This window comes from Xylocopa sonorina, chromosome 13, assembly GCF_050948175.1.
Source record: "Xylocopa sonorina isolate GNS202 chromosome 13, iyXylSono1_principal, whole genome shotgun sequence".
NCBI classification, from domain to species: Eukaryota; Metazoa; Arthropoda; class Insecta; order Hymenoptera; family Apidae; genus Xylocopa; species Xylocopa sonorina.
The window spans coordinates 6,052,592-6,072,402 of NC_135205.1; the positions used below are offsets into that span (position 1 = coordinate 6,052,592).

The 19,811-nt window shown below is 48.7% G+C and overlaps 2 protein-coding genes across 25 annotated transcripts in view; both read right to left on the minus strand.

Moving 5' to 3' along the window:
* Positions 1-19,811, minus strand: part of Nrm (neuromusculin) — a 252,302-nt gene that overhangs the window by 3,840 nt on the left and 228,651 nt on the right. For 3 of the 24 annotated variants that reach the window (XR_013102624.1, XM_076906503.1, XM_076906505.1), the window contains exon 21: positions 9,451-9,691. The exons of 3 other annotated variants lie outside the window; for them this stretch is intronic. Coding sequence is in view for 12 of the 21 variants with exons in the window: in XM_076906503.1 (XP_076762618.1) it covers positions 9,491-9,691 (201 nt within the window). In the remaining 9 variants the exon portion in view is untranslated. Of the gene's footprint in view, positions 1-8,905; positions 9,692-12,160; positions 12,229-12,437; positions 12,453-12,961; positions 13,733-14,797; positions 14,928-15,654; positions 16,264-19,811 lie in introns of those variants that run through there. 18 more of the 24 variants (XM_076906493.1, XM_076906496.1, XR_013102617.1 and 15 more) reach the window with 17 other exon arrangements.
* Positions 182-3,381, minus strand: LOC143430339 (choline/ethanolamine transporter flvcr2a). The gene is made up of 7 exons (XM_076906555.1): positions 3,140-3,381; positions 2,711-2,942; positions 1,686-1,923; positions 1,379-1,590; positions 1,182-1,285; positions 750-860; positions 182-591 (listed from the first exon to the last, which is right to left on the minus strand). The coding sequence occupies exons 1-7, from the start codon at positions 3,349-3,351 to the stop codon at positions 261-263; spliced, it is 1,440 nt and encodes a 479-aa protein (XP_076762670.1). The 5' UTR covers positions 3,352-3,381; the 3' UTR covers positions 182-260.

Genomic DNA, 19,811 nt, shown 5'->3' on the forward strand with positions numbered 1-19,811 from the left:
TACAAGGTGAGAATACACAGAGAGAGAAAAAAAAAAAAGAAAGCGACACGCTACTACATTTATTTCGTTATCATCTTCTGTCTTCCATTTTTCCTACGGTCACGCATTCGTTTACAAAGCGTCTCTCAGCACCAAGTGAACAGTTTTCCAAGCATCCATCGTGCGCGGTACAAACGTATAAAAGGGGGCGTGGGGACGAGACGAACGTTTTAAATAAAATTCGCATCCATTCGATGTATCCGTTTCTTGGTCGACTCGCGTTAAACTTTCTCGCGTTCCTCGCACTGTTCGCTGGCCCTGTCACTTTGATCGACACCCGTGTAATGCGCGGTGCGCTTGGCGTCCTGCCGCCTCTGCACGTCCTTGGTCAACGCGGTCGAGATCGCGCCGACCAGCAGCGTTATGCAAAGTCCTACGTGCACCGGGGCGTCGCCGTATTCTTCCATCAATCGGCCCATTATCAGAACGAGCAGCATCCCGTAAAGGTTGTTCGACACGTTCAATATACCCCCCGTGATACCCTCCTGCTCAGGGTACGTGTACTCCGCGCACATTTCGTATCCTAGGGCATAGTATCCGACCATGAAGAATCTGTGGAAAGTAATCGTAGTTTAGGCCAGCAGGAGCCGTTCCAGTCGAATTTACCTATTTTCTTAACCGTGCTAACGCAGACGGTGCTCTCTCTCTCTCTCTCTCTCTTTCTCTATTCTCAAGAAATGTTAACGACAGAGTGGACGTGTATACGATACCCCAGGAAAATGCCCGACAGATACACCATCCATTTGATTTCGAGGTACATGCTGGTGGAAAAGAGTATCTGGCCGCAGAGCGCGAGGAAGTACACGCTTACGGTCGTTTGCCTGGAAAGTGCATATGCGCTCAGCTTCGTTAGAACGTAATGGAAAAAAAGCACGCGTGAATAGACCGCTGAGAAAAACGTGCGGTGTATCGCGAATTCGATAACAGTCTACGGGGCTTTTCTTTTTTTTTTTATCGAACATGGAACGTTTAGAACGACGCGGTGAATTGATTGCAACGAATTCGCGGAACTTTCAGCAACGATTTGCTTCTCAAATAAGCGAGGAGTAAGAAAACAGTAGTGTTCGCGAATCAAGGAAATTATAAATGGATGTTTGCAGAGAAATAAAGATAAGAGAAGACGGAGAAGTTTTCTTTCTTACTTGTACAGGTGCGTCCTATCGACAAACACTCCGAAACTGAGGGAACCTAACATCCCAGCGAGAAGCATGGCCAAACCGATCCTACCCGCGTCTTGCTCGCCGTTCTGCAAAACATTCACAGCTGTCTTAAAATCGAACTCGATCGCCAAAACGCGTCCATCGAGCGATGTTAATAATACCTCGTCCGATCAGCTCACCTCGAAGTGCGCCAGGTATATCTGATTCATCAGCGTCCCAGCGACGTTCAACACGCCGATGCCTAAACCGTACGAATTGCAGAGCAATAAGTAGCTCTTGTTCTTAAACAATCGTTTAATCGGCTCCAGGAAATTCTCCTCGACGCCCATTACGTTCAATTTTTGCAAGGCTCGCGTTTTACTCGGCGGCATCTTCGGATCGTCCTCGAACACTGTGCGACATTTTCGTGGGCTGTTTAATTCACTTGCGATCGATGGAAGATTTCGTTTGGATCTCTGATCTGATTTTCTTTGAAAGCAAACTTACGTATTACGATCAGTAAGAATAGAACGGTGACGATGATAGCTACGGTCCAGAATAGATAGGACAAACCAGCCCCGATATCGTCCAGATTCTCGTGATTCTTCACGATTATCGGCGTGAGCAAGAAACTCAAGGCTACCCCCATCTGGTTCCCAACGACGCTTAACGACGTGGCCGTGGAAACCTGGTTCGAGCTGAACCATTGCGCTGCCAGCCGTCCGGGTACCATCAAAGCTACGGTCTGACGTGAAACGACACGATGAGACTATCGGAACGTTTTCTGCGTCGTGACAAAATTAGAGATCGCGTAAACGCTGTACGATCGCGCGAGGTGTTACTCGTCGATGAGGGAAGCTCCGTGGAATCGGAAACTCGAAATGCAGTCGGTGAAAACGCATATAAATCTTCGAACGAGGGAACACCGCAAGGTTAAGACCCGGGTATGCGAAGTTCGACTAGCCTTGCCCTGTTACCGATAACAATTTACGGCACGTTTTCGGGTGGCCTCGTTCGAGACCACGTTTGCAAACAGCCCGTAGAAAATTCCATTTTATACATTTCCCTCGAATTTGTTGCTCGTATTACAGGGCGAACAAATTTTGGGTGTTCAACGATTAATCGTTCACCGCGGATACAATTGATCGCGTTCGCGAATCGTATATCACGCCTGGCTGCGTTAAGACTGATTTATTACACCGCGTTATATTAAGTACTTAATGGATTTGCGAATCGTCTTGCGGCTACGTCGATGCTAAGGTGGCGTTTTCTCCAGATACGAATCTAAATCCGCTTTAAAAGACTCGCTCCGGTATTTTCAACCAACGACTGCGATCGAGGAACGTATAAGATGAAAGCGTGCGACAAAAATCGTACGGACCTACGTAACAATCCACAATCGTACGTTTTATCTTGCATTAGTTGCAATTTTCTTATCGCGTATCCATGACATGATCTGTTCATGAAATCGCATCGTGGGCGTTACACGCTCTGAAAGCAAGCGGGGAGGAAACGAGGAGCTGGTGTCTGACCTGCACGATAGCGACCAGGGATTGGCCGATGAAGGTGACGTAAAATCTGTCAGGACTGACGGACAAAACTTTGATCCACGACCCGAGGCAAGTGATCCCGCAGGCTATGATATTGCTCCATCTGAGCCCCCATCGGTCCACCATGTACGTGGCGGGGATGATGAAGATCACGTAGTAAGCCATGAACGCCATCGATGTCCAGTCGACGGCCAACGAGGAGACACCGTAGTATCTGTACAACGTTTTTAATGCCCTCCTTAGACTCGTACGGGTACGGGCGCGAATTCGAAGTCAAGTAGCTCGACTCGTCTCGAACAGAAACACTCTGGTCGAGTTACTTGAACTCGAGGGTGGCGTTTAAGGGTGCCGTAACGAGTCGCGCGTATTCTTGGCAGCGTCTCGACGCGCTTAAAGCAAAACCGTAAATACCTGGTGACTATATTGGTGATTATACTGTACTGCACCCATTGGAAGCTGCTCATTCCCGTGTACAGAATGAACAAGCTCAGTATCAGCCATCGTTTCTTGTACACTTTCGTCTCCAACGGACTGCGGTCTTTCGTGTCGTTGCCGTTTACTACCTTCGCAGGATTGTTCACGCACAATACCTGGCTCTGGTCCTTCTCATCCGTCATTCTCATGCTAACGCTTTCAAGGGAGTAAAAATTCTTATTTACGATCCTCCGAACGGTAGCAAAGTGTCCTAGTAACGACGTCTGTTCTTAACGAGAGCAGCGTTCGACGGAGTGTTCCATGTTCGACTTTCCTCTCTTCTCATTCGAGATCGAATCGTGGGTGATCCTGGGCGCCACGATGTACGTAGATCCTCATACGGTACTCGAGCCAGAGTCAGAGATCCAATAGTCCCTCAAGTGTCGTTTCCTACTGTGCAGCGTCGCGAGAGAACGAATCTTCTACTAGACTCGAAACGATCGTCTGTCACGCGTGCTCGCTACCATCTCGAAGCCAGACGAACTGCACTCACACAGCGGCATTGCTTTTTATTTTATCGTCATTCCCGATTAAACAGGATCGTCTTATTTGCGACTCGCGACACTTTTATCGCGCCCGCGTATCCATCGCGCTTAACCGCCCGTTCACGCTCGAGCCTCATCGATTCATCTCCGCGCGATCGTGCTTTTCCTCCCGTTTATATCGACTCCGTTCCCTATCGCTCGATCCAGATCGATCCTCGAGCCGATCTCATCGCTCTCTATTTTTCACTCTTGATTAATAGTAACACTTATCGTGCCTCGACTTTATCAAACATGCTCCACCAGTTGATATTAATTGTATGATTCGCCAATTTTCTCGACGTAGCGAGATATCGCCACTCGTATCGATCGTGACAGTGTTCGACTATCGCTCGTGGAAATTATGTAACTCGAAGGTAGTGAATTTTTCCAACAGCGGAACTGCTAATGCTCTATCGTGCGTTGATTAAAAATGAGAAAGGAAATCAGTTCCACGCTGCATAGTAATATTCCGTTGATAAGAATAATGGCAACGATATTATCCCAGCTGCCTATAATTAATCAGTTATGTCTAATTTATTTATAACAATCGCATGCGTGGATTCGCAGCTGATGCGAGCGAAGGGAAGTTTCGCAACGCAGATGATAACGAATTAAGTACGGTTTTACGACGCGCGAAGCGTATAATCTCGCGGGCAAACAATTGGCCGGGAAGCGCATATTAAATCTCGGCGTTCGTCTCGAACGGCGAGACGTTCCCGACGAGAAAACCTCTGGCGCCAGTCTATAGACTTTGGGGTTTAAGTCGATGTTACAGTTTATGACCAACCGCGACTGCAGTCTGCTTCCGTGCGACGCCGATCGGAGAGAGCTCGATCCATCAAGGAGCGAGCGACGCGCCGCGTTCACGCCGCTTCCTCTTCCTCGCTCGATTTAAATCGACGCGATACGAATCGACTTGGAAAATATTTACAACCACGAACGAACGCAGACGTTCCTCTGCACCCACAACAGCTTCTACTTTCTGTTCGACAAAATCTTTTGCAACGTAGATATTTACTCCTAAGACACAGATTTGTGTATTATCATTATCTCGAGTGAACTAGTTGATAAGTATATTTGCATACGGGTCTTGAAATCGACGAAATGGAATGGTTTTGAAAATTCTAGTTACAAGACTGGTGTTTTTAAGGGAAATTTGATTTCGTAACATCTGGGAATCTGTATTTGATTTTATTCTGTAAACAATAACCAGGTGATTAATTGTACACGTTTCGTTTGTAGATTCGAATAGAAATTCGCGATGCTAGTCCGATACGTTATCTAAATCTCGTTATCTAATTCAGGCTTCTGTTCTGTGTATCGTAACTAGTCCCAATCTTGAGATCTCTCGGCCGGGACTCGTGCGCGGAAAAGCGTGATAGATTGGAATAAAACATGGTTTGATGCACGCGAAGCACGCGCGGCGACAAGTAGTTTTGATCGACCATTATTCATTGCTTAATAACGCGTCGTTGGATACGGAACAGCCGTGGCTCGACCGCAGCGACAAAATAAAATAAAAAAATGTCCTCTAATGAATGTAACAGAAGTTTTATTAGATATTACATTTTAACAATAAAGACAATGCAAATCTGAGGCTCTTTGGAGTTACATAAGTTTACAATTTATTACAAAATTAAACATCTTCGACAGAAAAATCTCCGTGAACTTGGCGACACCCTTAAATGCATTAACTCGTCGATGGTAACATTAAAAAACGCCGGGGGAACTATTACTGACTGAGTGGTGCACACGGAAATTTCTTTCTCCCATTGTAAAAATACATATGTGACATTCGCGTATGATACGGTACCAACATTTAACCCCCCTGCTATTCGACGCGTTTCAACCCCCTAGTCGTAGCCAATTAAAAATACTTTCATCTCTTTTTCTTCTTCTCTTTTTTATTCAAATCAAAACTAACAATTTCACGTTCCGTTCCGTTCGTCCCTCGATCTCACCTCGTAGATAATAATTCTCATCGTCGAAGCGTAACTCGCGTTACTGTCCACCCCTAAACATCGTTTCGTCCGAATTCGAAACGAACCAGGCTGGCAACGTTGGTACTTTACCACACCGCGATGCTTGTTATTTTATATTATACGCAACGTCGCTCCGAGTCTTTTCTTCTTCTTTTTTTTTTTTTTTTTTTCTTTAATATTCATTTCCTCGAGAATCGTTTTATTTGTACACACACCGCATCTCGTTTGAAAGCCACAAATCATCTGTCCTCGTAAGGAGCCCTCGAAACTATATTACAAACGACGGATCGTAATCGTTACAAAGTCGAAAGAACAATTGTTTTATGCATTCTGTTTCGTACGGATTAATATTAAAGAGTGTCTTCGTTTATATATATATATATATATTTTTTGTTTTTATATTTATATCTATACACATAATCTAACGATTACTCGTATTGTACAGAATTTATTGTTGTAATAGTACTATGTAACGCTTAGGACCGTAATCCGGTACAATCGATACTTTTAACGTGTTTTAACGTATGTATACAGTATGTATTACAAACTATTCAATTCACCGAGCAACAGTTCACACAGGGCGATTACTCCGAATATATAAAAACACGTGGAAAACATCACTTTACTTTTTCCCCCTTTTTAATTTCGTTCGCTTGTCTCTACGCTGGTGTTGTCTTCGAGTACGCGAGGGTGTTTCGCGGTGACGATTACTTTTGGCTAGCCGTCTTTAACTTGCTGTCCAATTCGCGTATTTTCAGCCAAACTCGATCATCGTGACGAGCAAAAATCTGTCGCTCGCTTAAGACATTCGCGTCCCTTCTTCAATTTTGAATCAGTTCCTCCGCTTCATTGTGATTCGCGGCACCGAACGCGACGCGTGATCTCACCCCCTTCTGTCTAGCGACAGAATGACATACGCTGCGAAATGGTAACACGATGCGTTCAAGGGTTAATTTGTACGGGATCCCATAGAGGTGGGGTGCAAAACCGATTCACTTGACGCGGTAATGGGCCTGTACGGAACGCGTTCGCTGGTACCGATGTGTTTGCCGACGTAACAAGTACCGATGTCGCACTGATATAGGTGCGGTAGGCGCGTGGCGAACAGCCATCGATTCGACGTCGTTGTTTAAGCGAGCGACAGTCTTAAGTCGCCCCTCTGGTGCGATTATGCGCTCAGTTCCCGATCGAACCGCACGCACGCCGATTTCTTTTCTTCTCGAGGCCCACGGTGTCCCATCTCTTCGAGCGCATCGTTTCGACGTCGATCGCTCTGTGTAATTCTTAATACGACGGAAGTGCGCACGCCTTCTCCTCGACTCGACGCCAAGAGTAATCGCAGACGTTGGAACACCGTGAGAATCGTCTCGCGTCTCAATCTCTGGAAGAACAACAGCGGGAAGAGCGGAGAACGGAACACGGTGACGCGTGGTCACCGCAGAAATCGAGTTCCCGGTTCCTCGGCGGTCTCACGGCAGCTTAACAGGCTACGATTAAAATTGATTGAAAACGTCCGATCGTCTCGATAATAAAGTCGTTTGGCACGGTTCAACTAGTGTGCACGCGTGTGCAACCCTCTTTCTATCTACCTCCCTCTCTCTCTTTCTCTCGCTCGATGGAACACGTTCGCGCGACCCTTGTTTCCGCTACAATTTCTCTTCCTCGGAATTTCTCAGCTACACCACCGACAGATTTCGCTGTCGTTGGCAACGCGACTATCCGGACAGATCCAAACGGATACACAGAAAGAAATCAATGGCGTGTCTACGCTTTCTAATGAAAAATACAGAGGGTGTATCTACGAGGCGACCAAGAGAGCTTGGAAATAATTGGAAGCAACGAACAAAACGTGAAATAAATCTGATACAACTCGAGGGGAGTCGTGTGTCCTCGTCGAACGTGATGAAGTCGCCGCGGTATTTAATCGATTACAAAGTCGTCGGGAGCAACCGCGATGGCGTTATATCGCGGCGGCAGGCGACGCTGAATCGGACACGAGATAAGGTAAAATTAATAACAGCGAGAGAACATGTCAGCGATTCGCCGGGACACCGTTTCGAGGATCCAATTTATCCTCGAGCGAGTTCTCGCGGCGGATCATTGTCGCGGCGTCGGTTCCTCACCCCTGGCAAAAGTACGATCCCGCGGAAGTCCTCCATCGACCCGGCGATAAACCGCTGCTGGTCCCCTGGCTGTCCGCTCGCCCCCAGCGTCGGCGTTGTTCACCGCTGCTGGTACCAGCCGCGATTCTTTCGCAGAAAACATCGTTGCAAGAACCGGCACGGTAAAGTTCTTATAATCCGTCACGCTTGGGACTTTGGCAACGCCCGGATTATTGGGTCGCCGTCCCTTGTAACGTGGTAAAAACGCGCGGAACAACCGTGGAATCGGTGTTATCCGAACTAATACTGGGAGGGACCGAAAGTTTTCCGCGTGCCGCGACAACGCGACGTGAATATTTTAGCGTTCGATGTTTTCTATTGGAAATAAATACTTTCTTCTTTTTCGATTTTTCTTTTTTTTTATCGTGCGCAAGGGTTGTAAACGTTGTAACTTCGGTCGAGGAGATTGTCGAACGTGTTGGATCGGTGTACGCTGGATCATGAGAACTTTACTGTGTACGCGCGTACACGCGATGCGAGTCGATCGATCGGTCAGGCGGCAAGGGTCGAGCGAGATTCCGTCGAAACGACAACCATAATCGCATCCTTTTCCACGTCTTCCTAACACGTTCTCCTCCCCTCTTTCTGCTTGATTTTTTTCTTACTGTTTTTTTTTGTTTCTTCTTCGAGATTTTCCTTACGAATTTTTCCTCTCCGTTCGCGCAATGTACAAACTTACAAACAGGTTTCGGGACGGGGGCGAGAGTTTATGTTACAAAAACCGTGGGTGACGGGTAAAGCGAGGAGAATTACGTTTATAGTCGGCAGTCTCGCGACGATCGCGAGTACTCGACGATGGCTGCGATATGTGTAATCTTCTTTATCCGTTTTTTAACATTTAACAAGATTATATATATATATATTTATTTATTTATATATTTAATATTTAACGTTTATCGATCGTACGCCCCTTTAGCCGCTTTTTTTAATTAGACAATTTGATCCCAGAACACATGGTAATAGCTTACAAACGTACCATTTATTTATAATTTCGCACGAATCTTTATGTATAAATTTACAGTTTTTTGTTCTCTCGGTAACTTCCGCGTCCTTCTCGTGGATCCTACCGATTATCTAGACCAGGTCCGTCGAGCTACACGGTGTCGATCGAATAGGCCTTCGTTTCCTTGTTAGAACCGTTTCTGCACGCGAAAAACTTGCATCATGGAAGCGAGATCGTTCAACTGTGGAACGTTCGATCGAAAGGGCAGCTATTTCGGATGGAAACGCGCGGCAATGAAGAGTGAAAAAGGAAGACGAGAGGGCGTTGAATTAATCGGTTCCTCGTTGCAAGTCTTTCGTACCGGATTCGAAGTGACCATTTCTCTTTGGCTTCGAGGTACACGCGGACGTAAAAAAAAAAAAAAAATCGTGCTATCACCGATCCGCGACGGTAATTAAAGCATCTCACGGATTTAACCACAATCTTCACACACTTCACGAGATATTACGTGGCCACAAGGTAACTCGCGTGTAACAACGTCACGGTTAAATTACACACGAAAAGGAAGGAAAATCGAGACAGAGAGAGACGATTGAAAAAGAAAAAAGAAGAGAAAGAAAAAGAAGAAGAAACGAACCATAGACCACAAAAAGCAGACAAATCACGATGGAAGGAAGTTAAAGGAGCTCCTCGTTCTCGTCCGTGACACCGTACATCTGCGGCCGCCGTTCCTGCTGCTGCTGCTGCTGTTGCTGCTTCAACGCTTGCTGCTGCTGCTTCTGCAGGAGCGCGATGCTGGCTGCCTTGTAGTTGATCGGCCCGTAGCTGCGGTAGTCCACGTCCGCGTAGTCGAGATCCGAAAATTCCGGCTTGAAGGGCTGCGTAAACAAAACATTACAAACGGACACCTTAGTCTACCGTGGTTGTCGCTGGTGGGTTGGTTGTCGCAAGGGAGCGCACCCTCGAATCCTCCATCGTTCGAGTGTAACCGAGGGGGGACGTGTTGTACCACGCGACCAAGCCAAATGCAACAAACCATTTTCATTGAAAACAGCGAAAGGGGGGAAGAGAGCGAAAGCGTTCGTTCGCGTTTCTCGTTTCTATCGCGATCGACGACGACCTTGCTTCCAATCGATCGATCGAACTTCTTACACGCGGAGATTCGTTACCGCACGGTTTCGAGCGACCACGGAAACGAAAGAAAACTCGCGACTGCGCGAGAAGAGAGGAGAATCGACTGTAACGATACAGGCTGCTCGAAACGGAAACTACCCTCTTCTGCACTCTGCGCGCAGCGATTGTTAGACGATGGAAATCACAGGCAGACCGGGAAATTACGTTCACCGATACGTGTACCTATCTTGCAGCCGGCATTAGCTTCGCGACATTAATTAGCGCTTCCATATCGCCTTAATGGAGGCAAGCGTAATTCGAGTTCTGGTTCAACAAGCTCTGAAGCTTGAAGCTTGTGCAGCGTTGATCAACGACGCGTCTCGCGCGTTCCTCGCGATCCCACGTATTTTCCATTTCTCCAGAGAAAACCAAGCGCCTTACTCAAAAACAATAAGACTCTCGTCGTCTCTCTTAAAATTCTGCGCGGCTCTGATTAAATTTCGAAAAGTCTCGAATCTACAACCCTTCCTTTTATCCCGCTTTGCAACACCGATTAATATTTCGCGGAGTTTCCCACGGAGCAGACTGTTTATTTTTTTCTCTTTTTTTTTCTACCACCGTTGCCGCCGGTTCAAAGCTCTCTCGTCCGCGTCGCGCATAAAATGCGCGGCCACAAACAGGGAAAAGGAAAAACGTTTAAACGGGGCTCAGCGGATCTCTCGTTCGACTCCTAACGCCACGATCGTCAACGAATTTATTTCCCTACATTAGCGTATCGGCGTACCAGCGCCTCTGACGCGCGACGGGAATCAATTCGACGAATAAACGCTCCGTTTAAATTCGATCGAGCGAAATCGACGAGGGGAAAGTTGCGCCGCAGTGGTTGAAAAGCGGACGCGACCTGGCCAGGCGTGCAACGACGCGGCTCGTCCAACGGAGACATTGTCGTCGCGGTCATTCCGGTTCGCGCGTGCAGAATCGAACGCAGTTGGACGAAGCGATCGTCGAAGAGACGTTTCGACGGTATAATCGACGTTGATACCGCTTGGAAACTTTGGACGCGCGTCTCGTTGAATAAACCGCGTTCGTTGCTGCTGGAATTCTAATGGTGGTAGAAAATACGGATTATCGGACAGCGAATAGTTCAGAATCGCGTAACAGTCGAATGGTCGACTCTGAAATTAATGGACTCCTTCGTTCCATCGATTGTTTATGCGTTCGCGTCATCGTAGTCGGTTAAAATAGTCTGTCTCGAGTTCGTTTCCGACGCGAACGACGGGAAAAGCGTGGAGACTGAGCGGAGATCGGGGGTGGAATTAATCCTTTGCACTTGTTAGTCGATTTCTGAGCGTAATTTACACGGAGACGAACGTTCGCCGGGCACAGAGACGAGGAGCAAAGGTGAGGTGATGTTTCCACGGAGTTGTTACACGAAAACGATGGGCGAGGGTTTCCAGGAAGTTTTTCATTTCAAGTAATATCGATGGAACTCGGGTGTTACACCGGCGAGTTTCAACAGAAGTAGTTGCAGCAGCTTGTTAAAGTTTGCGATTGGAATTGGGTTCGTCATAACACGGCCGTGACTTTTTCGCTGCTCATAGAAAATCGTAACTTCGTTCATTGGCTTATGCCCGGGGAACGCTACGTAACCTCTGATCGAGGCGCGCGATCTCTAATTTCCGTCCGAGCTGAAGCGTGACTGTAATATTTCGTTGCGATTAGAATCGCACGGATCCGGCTTGTAAAATATTTCTAGTGGAGGTGTCTATCTTATCTTTCGTCTTTGTGTAATCCCTATGAGATAATTGACGATATAATTTATCGATCGAGAATTGTTAAGATTTAAAGCCAGCACTTGTAACGCGTCGCTGGGTAGAGGATCAGATCGTTGCGATACTCTGCGATAATCATCTCGCGTGTCGTTGGTCAGATTTCGATAGTTCGACTTGGCAAACTTGAAATCTGGAGAACACGTTTCTTAAAAATTTTAGGACGCACAGTGCTATACGCAGTTGCAAGTTTAAATTGAATCCCTCGGCTACGACCAAGGACTCTTTCATATTAAATGGTAACGATTGATCGTTTCAAGTGCAAAGGATTAAGAGCTACGATACTGAAAGCTTCCTGTACAACTAGAGCTTCATTATCCGTACGCTGGTACGCGTGTCTCGAATCGATCGGCATACCGATAACGAGTCTAAGCAATACGACATAATTCATAGAATACAATGTACCTACAAGGCATGTCGGACGCCAAAATGTCCTAGTAAATGTACGTATCGCTCTTTGTCCGCTGACCCTCCTACGAACAGACATTTAGATACAATTGTTATGTATGCCAGCGTCGTGCATCGTCGTGAATGCAAGTGCGATCATTCAATTCTCATTTATATATCTCTACGATTTCCACGTGTATATATACCTGTACGTATTTCACGTTTCGCTTCGCGAGGAGGTTCGCTCGTCGGCGACGAACCTCTCGCGTCGACTAATTGCGATTAAAATACTCACCGCGATAACGCTGCCCTGGGTAGAGAAACAAAAGATAAAAAGAGGAACTCAATTCGTTGGTGGTTATTGAAACGATAAGAAAAAAAAAAGAAAAGAAAAGAAACGTGGCAAGCTCGGAAGCAACGAAAGAGAAGGCAAACAAGTGTTAGAAAACGGGGTAGAAACAAACGCAATCGCAGTCGGTTCGCAAATGAGAAAAAAATACCAGGTGAGAAAGCATCGAAACGATCACAGAAAACAAAATTGTTCAACTTCTCCTACCTGCGAGCGTGTGTTGCGAACTAAGATACACGTAAACGATCGCTTCTTCCCGTCACGAATGACAAAACGCGTAACTCTCCATTTGAATCCCCTCTTTACGTCGATCTTCGATCGACAGAACTTCACGATATCTAGTCGAGGATTCACGCTGCAGCTCAGACGCAAGCTGCTCCAATCGAAAAGTCCACTTATCATCGCATCGAACTCCGTCCTAGCCAAAGTTCCAACAGCCACAGCGTGAACCCTGCGAACACCAGACTAACCTTTTAGACATCGATCTCCTGACCGACGTCCCGGAAGTGTAGCTCCGCGTACTGCATTATCGTGGGCGCGGACGGCGATCGTCCGTCGCCAAGGCTCGAGGACATCCTCTTGGCCTTGTTCCGGTTCTTCGCGTCCCCTGTGTCCGGGTAGTGCGCCGCGGTGCCCTCCGTGGGGCAACGGTTCGACTGCCTTTCCCAGAGGTGCTGCTGACGGGAGCTCGGGTTCGACCTGTGATAGTCAGCCGGACACTCCGCGATGTCGTCCTCGTAGTAGTGCGGATAGGAGATCTTGTAGGTCTCCGGTATACCAAGCTCCTGCACCTGATGGAAGCTGGTCTCGCAGGAGGGCGCGCTCGCGTACGCGTCCGCCCTCCTCGAGCCAGCGTCCGCTCGTCTCTGTTTCTGCTTTCTGTCGGCGCGTTTGTGCTTTCTGTACTTCTGGCTACGATCGCCGGACCGGTTGCTCGAGTGGCGACGCGGCTGCCTGGCGGCCTCGTGGTTCGTGTAGTTCTGCTGGTCCTCGTCCCCGGGACGGGAGCCAGCGGCCGCCATCGACAGGTGGTTCTCGTGTTGCGTCAACGCGGCTGGCCGGCTGTTCGCGTGCACGAAAGAGGTCTGCAAAGGGCTAACTATCGAGGAGTGGTAGAGGCTGCGCGTTAGTGGCAGTGTTACTTGGCTGGAACTGTTGCTCGGTAACGGATAGCTGTACTGCTGCATCTCCTGCCGGTGTTGCTGCTGGTAGTGTTCTTTGTAGTTGTATAGGCTGTCGGTCTGCAACAGGCACGGTTAGTCGCTGGGGATACGCGCGGCTCCGGGACTACGGGGTGGATGTTGTTAGTGCCGGATATACGATCGCGATACCGCGAGCCTGGAGGCGAAATGTTATTTCGTCGAGTCAGTTCGCTGTTTTAGGGATCGCGGTTTCAGGGTGCGCGACGATAGAAACGATCGGTGGCTCGTTGATCGCTAGTTCGGGATTTTCTCGGTTCCATTGGTATTTCGTTTTGCGGTTAGAAATCCAGGAACGATTGGTAGATTCGAATTCGATTCAATTTGTTGACGATGGAAACAGGTTGGAATGAAAAGATTCGTAGGAAACGTTGATGCTGTTAATAAACATGGACGATCGAAGCATTTGCCTCGTCATTGCTATTTATTTTAGACGCCATTGCGTTTGGTTGTACGTATAAACAACGCATCAGTCGAGCGCGATTAATAGTGTTGATTTTCGAGCAGCTTTCGCGCGGATCGCGCATGATCGACGGTTCTAGTCAACCGGGTACGAACAGTATGGAATATCGTTCGAAATGTTGGAAAGCTTTCTGTCCACTTTCGATCACCATTCCTCTCGAAAGCAAAAATAACGTTGTACAACTCTGTATCGGTGAGTGGGATGTGTAGGTCTCGAGAAAGGAATATCCCAGTCGATCCGCGACGAGCGACCTCGCGAGCCATCGGGTATCTACATTTCTCTCGTCCGCCTCGTGTGCGGCCGAGCGCCAACCAAAGTACCCTCTCGCAATCCCTCTAATGCGATACCAGCTCCGCGAGACAACGGATATATATTTTTCACTCTACCCTCGAGAATGGGAACGAGGAAAAAAAAAGAAAAAGAAAAGAAAAAACGAAAGAAAATTGATACTGTCTCGAGGAAGCCTCGAAATAATATTTTACCTCCTTCGTGGATGCGGTCGAAAAGCTCCGGCGGCAAGAGCGGCGTGTACAGTCGGTGGTCGCTCGCGTGTGCACACGCGTGTGTCACCGTTATTTCGTGGTGTGTTTTAGCGAGTCACTGTTTGTGTGTGTCTGTGTGGAAACTTACTTGACGCGCGGCCGACATACACAAGGACGGTCGCTAGATAGGTGGCCAGATCCAGCTTAGCAGGGGGGAAAATATGATTTCCGATTATAACTCGGCAACTCCAGCAACTCTACCTCCTATTTGCTCGAAGCTTCTCTTTTATATCTATTGCGGACACGTAAATCGTACTCATGCAGTAGGTGCGATGCTAATTATTAGAAACTGGTGCTTAAAAGGGGGTGTACACGGGGATTTGGTTCGTCTATCGCGGACGACGATCGTCGCTGCCGCCCCGTTCGCCATCCTCCCCTCGCTCGTTAAATATTTCCCCGCTCACGGAAAGATTACAGGGGATTGGTCGCCGTGGGTAATTCGAGGGAACACCGGCTAGGCGAGCGCGAGCTAATTATACGAGGCTCTTGTTGCGAAATTTACGCCACCTTGTTGCGCGGCCGGGGTTCGATCGCGGGTTTCCCGGGGAACCCGAGGGGATGAGACCCGTTCGAGGGTTACCCAGGGTCGATCGTTGAATGTTGAACGAACGCTGGGTAATTAGCTTCGATTCTGTTCGGGATCGATCGCGCGGATGCGGCTGTGTCGGATCGTTTCCGAACGACGTTCGCTCGTTAAAAAAAATCGGATAAATACCAGGATCTTGGATCGAGCCGTGAAAAATAGAAACTCCCAATCGCACAGCTCGTTCGTTCCACGCGACACCGTGTAAAAAGGTGCGCCGTCGATCCATCACCCAGCGACGATCAATCCCCACGGTCTCGTTTCAACCGGGTCAGAAGAAACGCGCGGTTTCTTCGCGATGGCGACGGAGGCGGCGGCAGCAACGTCCCCGAATGCGGGCACTTAACGTACGAAGGGACAGTAGCGGTGGACAAACCTTAGTTCTAGGTAACGAAGCGTTTTTCGATGGAAAAACAGGAGGGGGAACGTTTTGGTAGGTGTGCTTCGAGGGGTCTGTCTTCTTGGACTTCCTCGGCGCTGGGATGGGCGGTGGACTCGCCGTCGCGTTGGTCGTAGCGTTGTTCGTCGACGCGATCGGTTGATCCTGACACGATTTGCTGGCGGGCAACGACGGCGTGTCCGATCGTACGATCGTCGTCAGAGTACTTGTACTGCCGCTCTTGTGCGGACACTTGTATATTGGTATTGCGTATAGCTGATACTTCCTGTGCAACGCCTCGTGCCTGCGGCAGAGCCGCAGCGAGTAGAATTGCGAGCGTTTGTGCTTCCTTCGACGTGGCTTCAGGCTGTTGTATCTAGGCACGGGCGAGTTCGTCCTGGGCACGTTGTACTCGCTATAGTGGGGCCCTAAGTGGCTCCTGGTCGACTCGTAGCCGGAACTGGCGTCGCAGAGCGACGCCGTTCTGCTTGGCGGCCGCGAGGGACACGGCGAGCTTGGTACCGACCGACGGTGATGGTGATGGTGATGATGATGATGCAACGTGCCATGCAAAGCCGAAACTCGGGCAAACATAGGGGAAACCAACTAAAACAAAAGACAACCGGCGGCTACTTATGCCAGAGCTCCACTCTTTGCACTCCAATTTCTTTTCTCCAATTGTATCTCTCTTTTTTTTTCTTTCTTTCGTATTAACAAACCCTTTAGACGTTTCTAAAGGCACTAGGTACTCTAGAAGCTTTATTGTTCGATTATTATTCGCGATAAAACCCTTGGAGTGCAAAGGATTACCGCGGACCCTTCGGATAGTTCAGTGGCAAGGAAAATAAAAGAGTTCTTTACAGCGTCCGCGAACTTTCAAGCGGAAGTATCGAGGGTACTTCTGAAAATATAGAGCGTTCGTTCCAACGCGCGTGCATATTTAACGAAAACCGGAAGTAAATAAGGCTCGCGTGAAGCGGTCCGGCGTTATTACTTCTCAGCGTTACGAGGTACTTCCATATTCAATTTCAGATAACACCGGACGAGATCGAAAGTTTCTGCGCGAGTAAACGCACCCGAGGAGCCCAGATTCACCACCCCCTCGTCCATCGGTGTAAATCACCGCGCAAGCGAATTATTCTCCCCTCTAAAACGCGCGCGATAGTTTTCTATTTATGCCAAATAATTCACAGGAATTTTGCACTGAACAACCTCTGGGCCGCGCCGAAATCGCTTTCAAACTGCAGCCAGCTATTTCGACGGCGAAACGGAACGCGGAGATAATTGCGAATTAAATAAATTAAATCCCGTTTCGAGCGCGATGTATTTCCGTTTCCAAGTTCCATCGACTAATTTTTCAGTGTCCAAAAATACAGCGAGTTCCACGTTCGAAATCGTTCTCGTTCGAAGGAATCGATTAAGACCAATTTTCGCGCGCGTGTACCGCCGACGAAGGGCTCGCGAAATTCGATTTTCCCTCGACGCCCCATCAAATCTCGCGTTTCAGAGTAATAAAAATATGACTCGCAGGGTGGCCACGCGTATTCACTTCCCCTGTCGTTTCAGCGCTCGCAGAGAGGGTGCCGCGCGTTCGTAATCGAGACCGGTCGGTCGTCCGAAAAATTCGTTCACCGGGTCCACCCCGGCTATTGTCGCTCGAATGTCAACTTGCGCGCGTCGGCGTGCAAACAGCCGGTGCGCGCAAACTGGAATACTGGCTGCAGAATGAGATCCGGTCATCGAGACGGCTATTGTCGCGTTTGCTTCATTTCAATTTGGCCGGGTGAAATTGCCGCGCGAGCACAGTTCAAGACCAGTGGCGGGCGAGAAAAAAACCAAAAAAGGGGAGAAATAAAAAAAGAAACAGACAACAAAAAAAGAACAGAAAAAAGCGCAAAAACAGGCTGCTCTCTAGCTCTGCGCTTCGCGCTGCTCTCAGTCGTTCCACTTACCTGGATGCTGGTTCGTTTCTTGCGAGTCGATCCTCGAAATCGAGTGGAAACTGGGGATCGAGCGAATTAACCCTTTCGCAGCGACCGATTTCAGAGCGCGTCGCTCGCGCTCAAGTACCACGCGAGTGCCCTTCGACTTTCTACTTAAACTTCCGAAGAGTCCTCCGACTTGGACAACAACGAAAGGGTTAACAGCGGATCTTGTACAGTGATAATCGTAATACACGTATAAGAGAGTGTAACTACCGGAACGATCAGGAACAAGAGCGTCTGTCGCGTTCGCGATCGGGAATTAATATCGTTATCTGACTGTAATTCCATGGGGCGCGCGCAGTATCGATCAATCGGAGCGTCGATGGCGATTTATGACGCGGCCGTTCGCGACTCGTTTCCCGTTTACCCACGGATTCGCCTGAACGTCCATTCAGACGCGACCGCCGCTTTATCGACGCCACGGCTTTTGCCTCTCGCGGCCGAATTTCACAGCCCACAGGCTCGCTTTCTCGCGCGCGGGTACCATCCGATGCCACGAGTTCGTTTTACGCGCGAGAGATCGAGGGTTACGCGAATCGAGCGACTTCTCTTCTTCGAGCGATTCGCTCCTCGAGGAACTATCGTTGCTGCTGATGAAACGTATTCTGCTGGCGTTTCGATCGAACGTTCTGTCCAGAAATGAGTACAGACGAAGTTGAACGTAGTCTGCAGTAGTCTCGCGTTTCGACCGGTTCCGTTTAACGTGCCGAGTGGGCCAACTTCTTCTTTTGTTAATTCGACGAGCAGAAACGATGGAGGCGAGTGAGCTTGACGATCCGTATCCTGGCTATCTTCGTACGCCCTGCGCTTAATCCGCTATATACTCGAATGAACAAAGCGCGTTCGCGGTCTTTTGTGCGTCACCGGATGAGTTTAGAATGAATTAAGGCGCATTGTCGCGGGAAGAATGGGCCACCGAGCTGGAACGATATAAAATTTGAAACGAACCGCGTTAAATAACAACCAAGTGGTTATTATTACGTAATGCCAGCTCGCTCGCGAAGGGGATGAAACTTTTCGACGAGATAAACCAGTTTTTAATTAACCCACTCGAACATACTCGCGCGTGATATTATAGAAACTGTAGACTTCTTTTTTCGCGTTGAATAACTTCCACTCGATCGTTTCATCCGTTTGCCACGCGTCCGCGCGAGACTGTTCCAAGAAAAGTGGCTCTCGAAACCTCCCGCGCCATTTGCAATCGAATCAAGTTCATCTTCATCCCCTACCCGAATTTCTCTCGGAGACGCTACTCGACAACTCGTGCCAATCTCCGCGAACCTCCATCGCTGCTCTCCCACCAAACAAACCGTGAAACCTGCTTTAATCGCAGTCCTCTAACAACAATTCAACCCTCCGCTTCGACAGCCCCTCGGAAGCTTTCGAAACTTCCAAGAAGCCGCGATTAACCCGACTCTTTCCCGGCTCGTCCGTCCCCGTCTGAGCGACGCCTCGTTCCCGGACGCGTTTAATTATCGACCGTTAATCGGCGACTTCGTCGAGCCGCGCCAGCCCGTTAATTAATCGAGGAGGGGCGCGCGGGGGTGCGTTACAGCTGGCGGCGAGAACGGGACAAGCGGCTCGTTGGACAAAAGGTTAAACGGTGGTTGGGGGCGACACAACAGGTGCTGCGATACTCGTACGGGTGAACAAGCGCGATCGTAAGATACGAAATTATCGAAACGGACAGTCCAGAGGGGAGGGGTGGACGTCGCGGTGGACGCGAGCCTCGAGTGGGCTTTGAATACACCCGATCCATCGTCGGATCTTTAATCAGCCATCGTGGCAATTTCGTGGCTCGATCGCTGGAGGACCACCGCGAGTAACGTGAGATGCAAATTGGGCAATCGATCGATTCTCTGATTATTTACCGCGTCCGTGGAACGATCGATCGGAAACGGGGTTCGATGGGCCAAGACGCGGAGCAACGTCTCGCGTGACATCGTCGTTGTCGTGGTTATGGTGTCGTTATCGTGGCTTCGAGGTACATCAGCCTCTGTACAAAATGGATGGAACCAATCCGCTTGGACACGATACTGCCCCGGAAACTGAAGTTTAATGCGCGCGGTTCTAATTAAACTACTTAGACGTCGAATCGATGGACTCTGCTTTCAAATTTAGTAGCGTAGCTCTCGATTAATGCATATCTGCGCGGGAATCGCGTAAGTT

What these genes read in the sequence shown, in the direction of transcription:
- LOC143430339 (XM_076906555.1), bottom strand. Translation starts at nt 3,351, where the DNA reads ATGAGAATGACGGATGAGAAGGACCAGAGCCAGGTATTGTGCGTGAAC. An exon ending in ATTCTTACTGATCGTAATAC is followed by an intron (nt 1,591 to 1,685) that starts GTAAGTTTGCTT and finishes AATGTCGCACAG; the next exon opens with TGTTCGAGGACGATCCGAAG. An exon ending in GATAGGACGCACCTGTACAA is followed by an intron (nt 861 to 1,181) that starts GTAAGAAAGAAA and finishes TGCACTTTCCAG; the next exon opens with GCAAACGACCGTAAGCGTGT.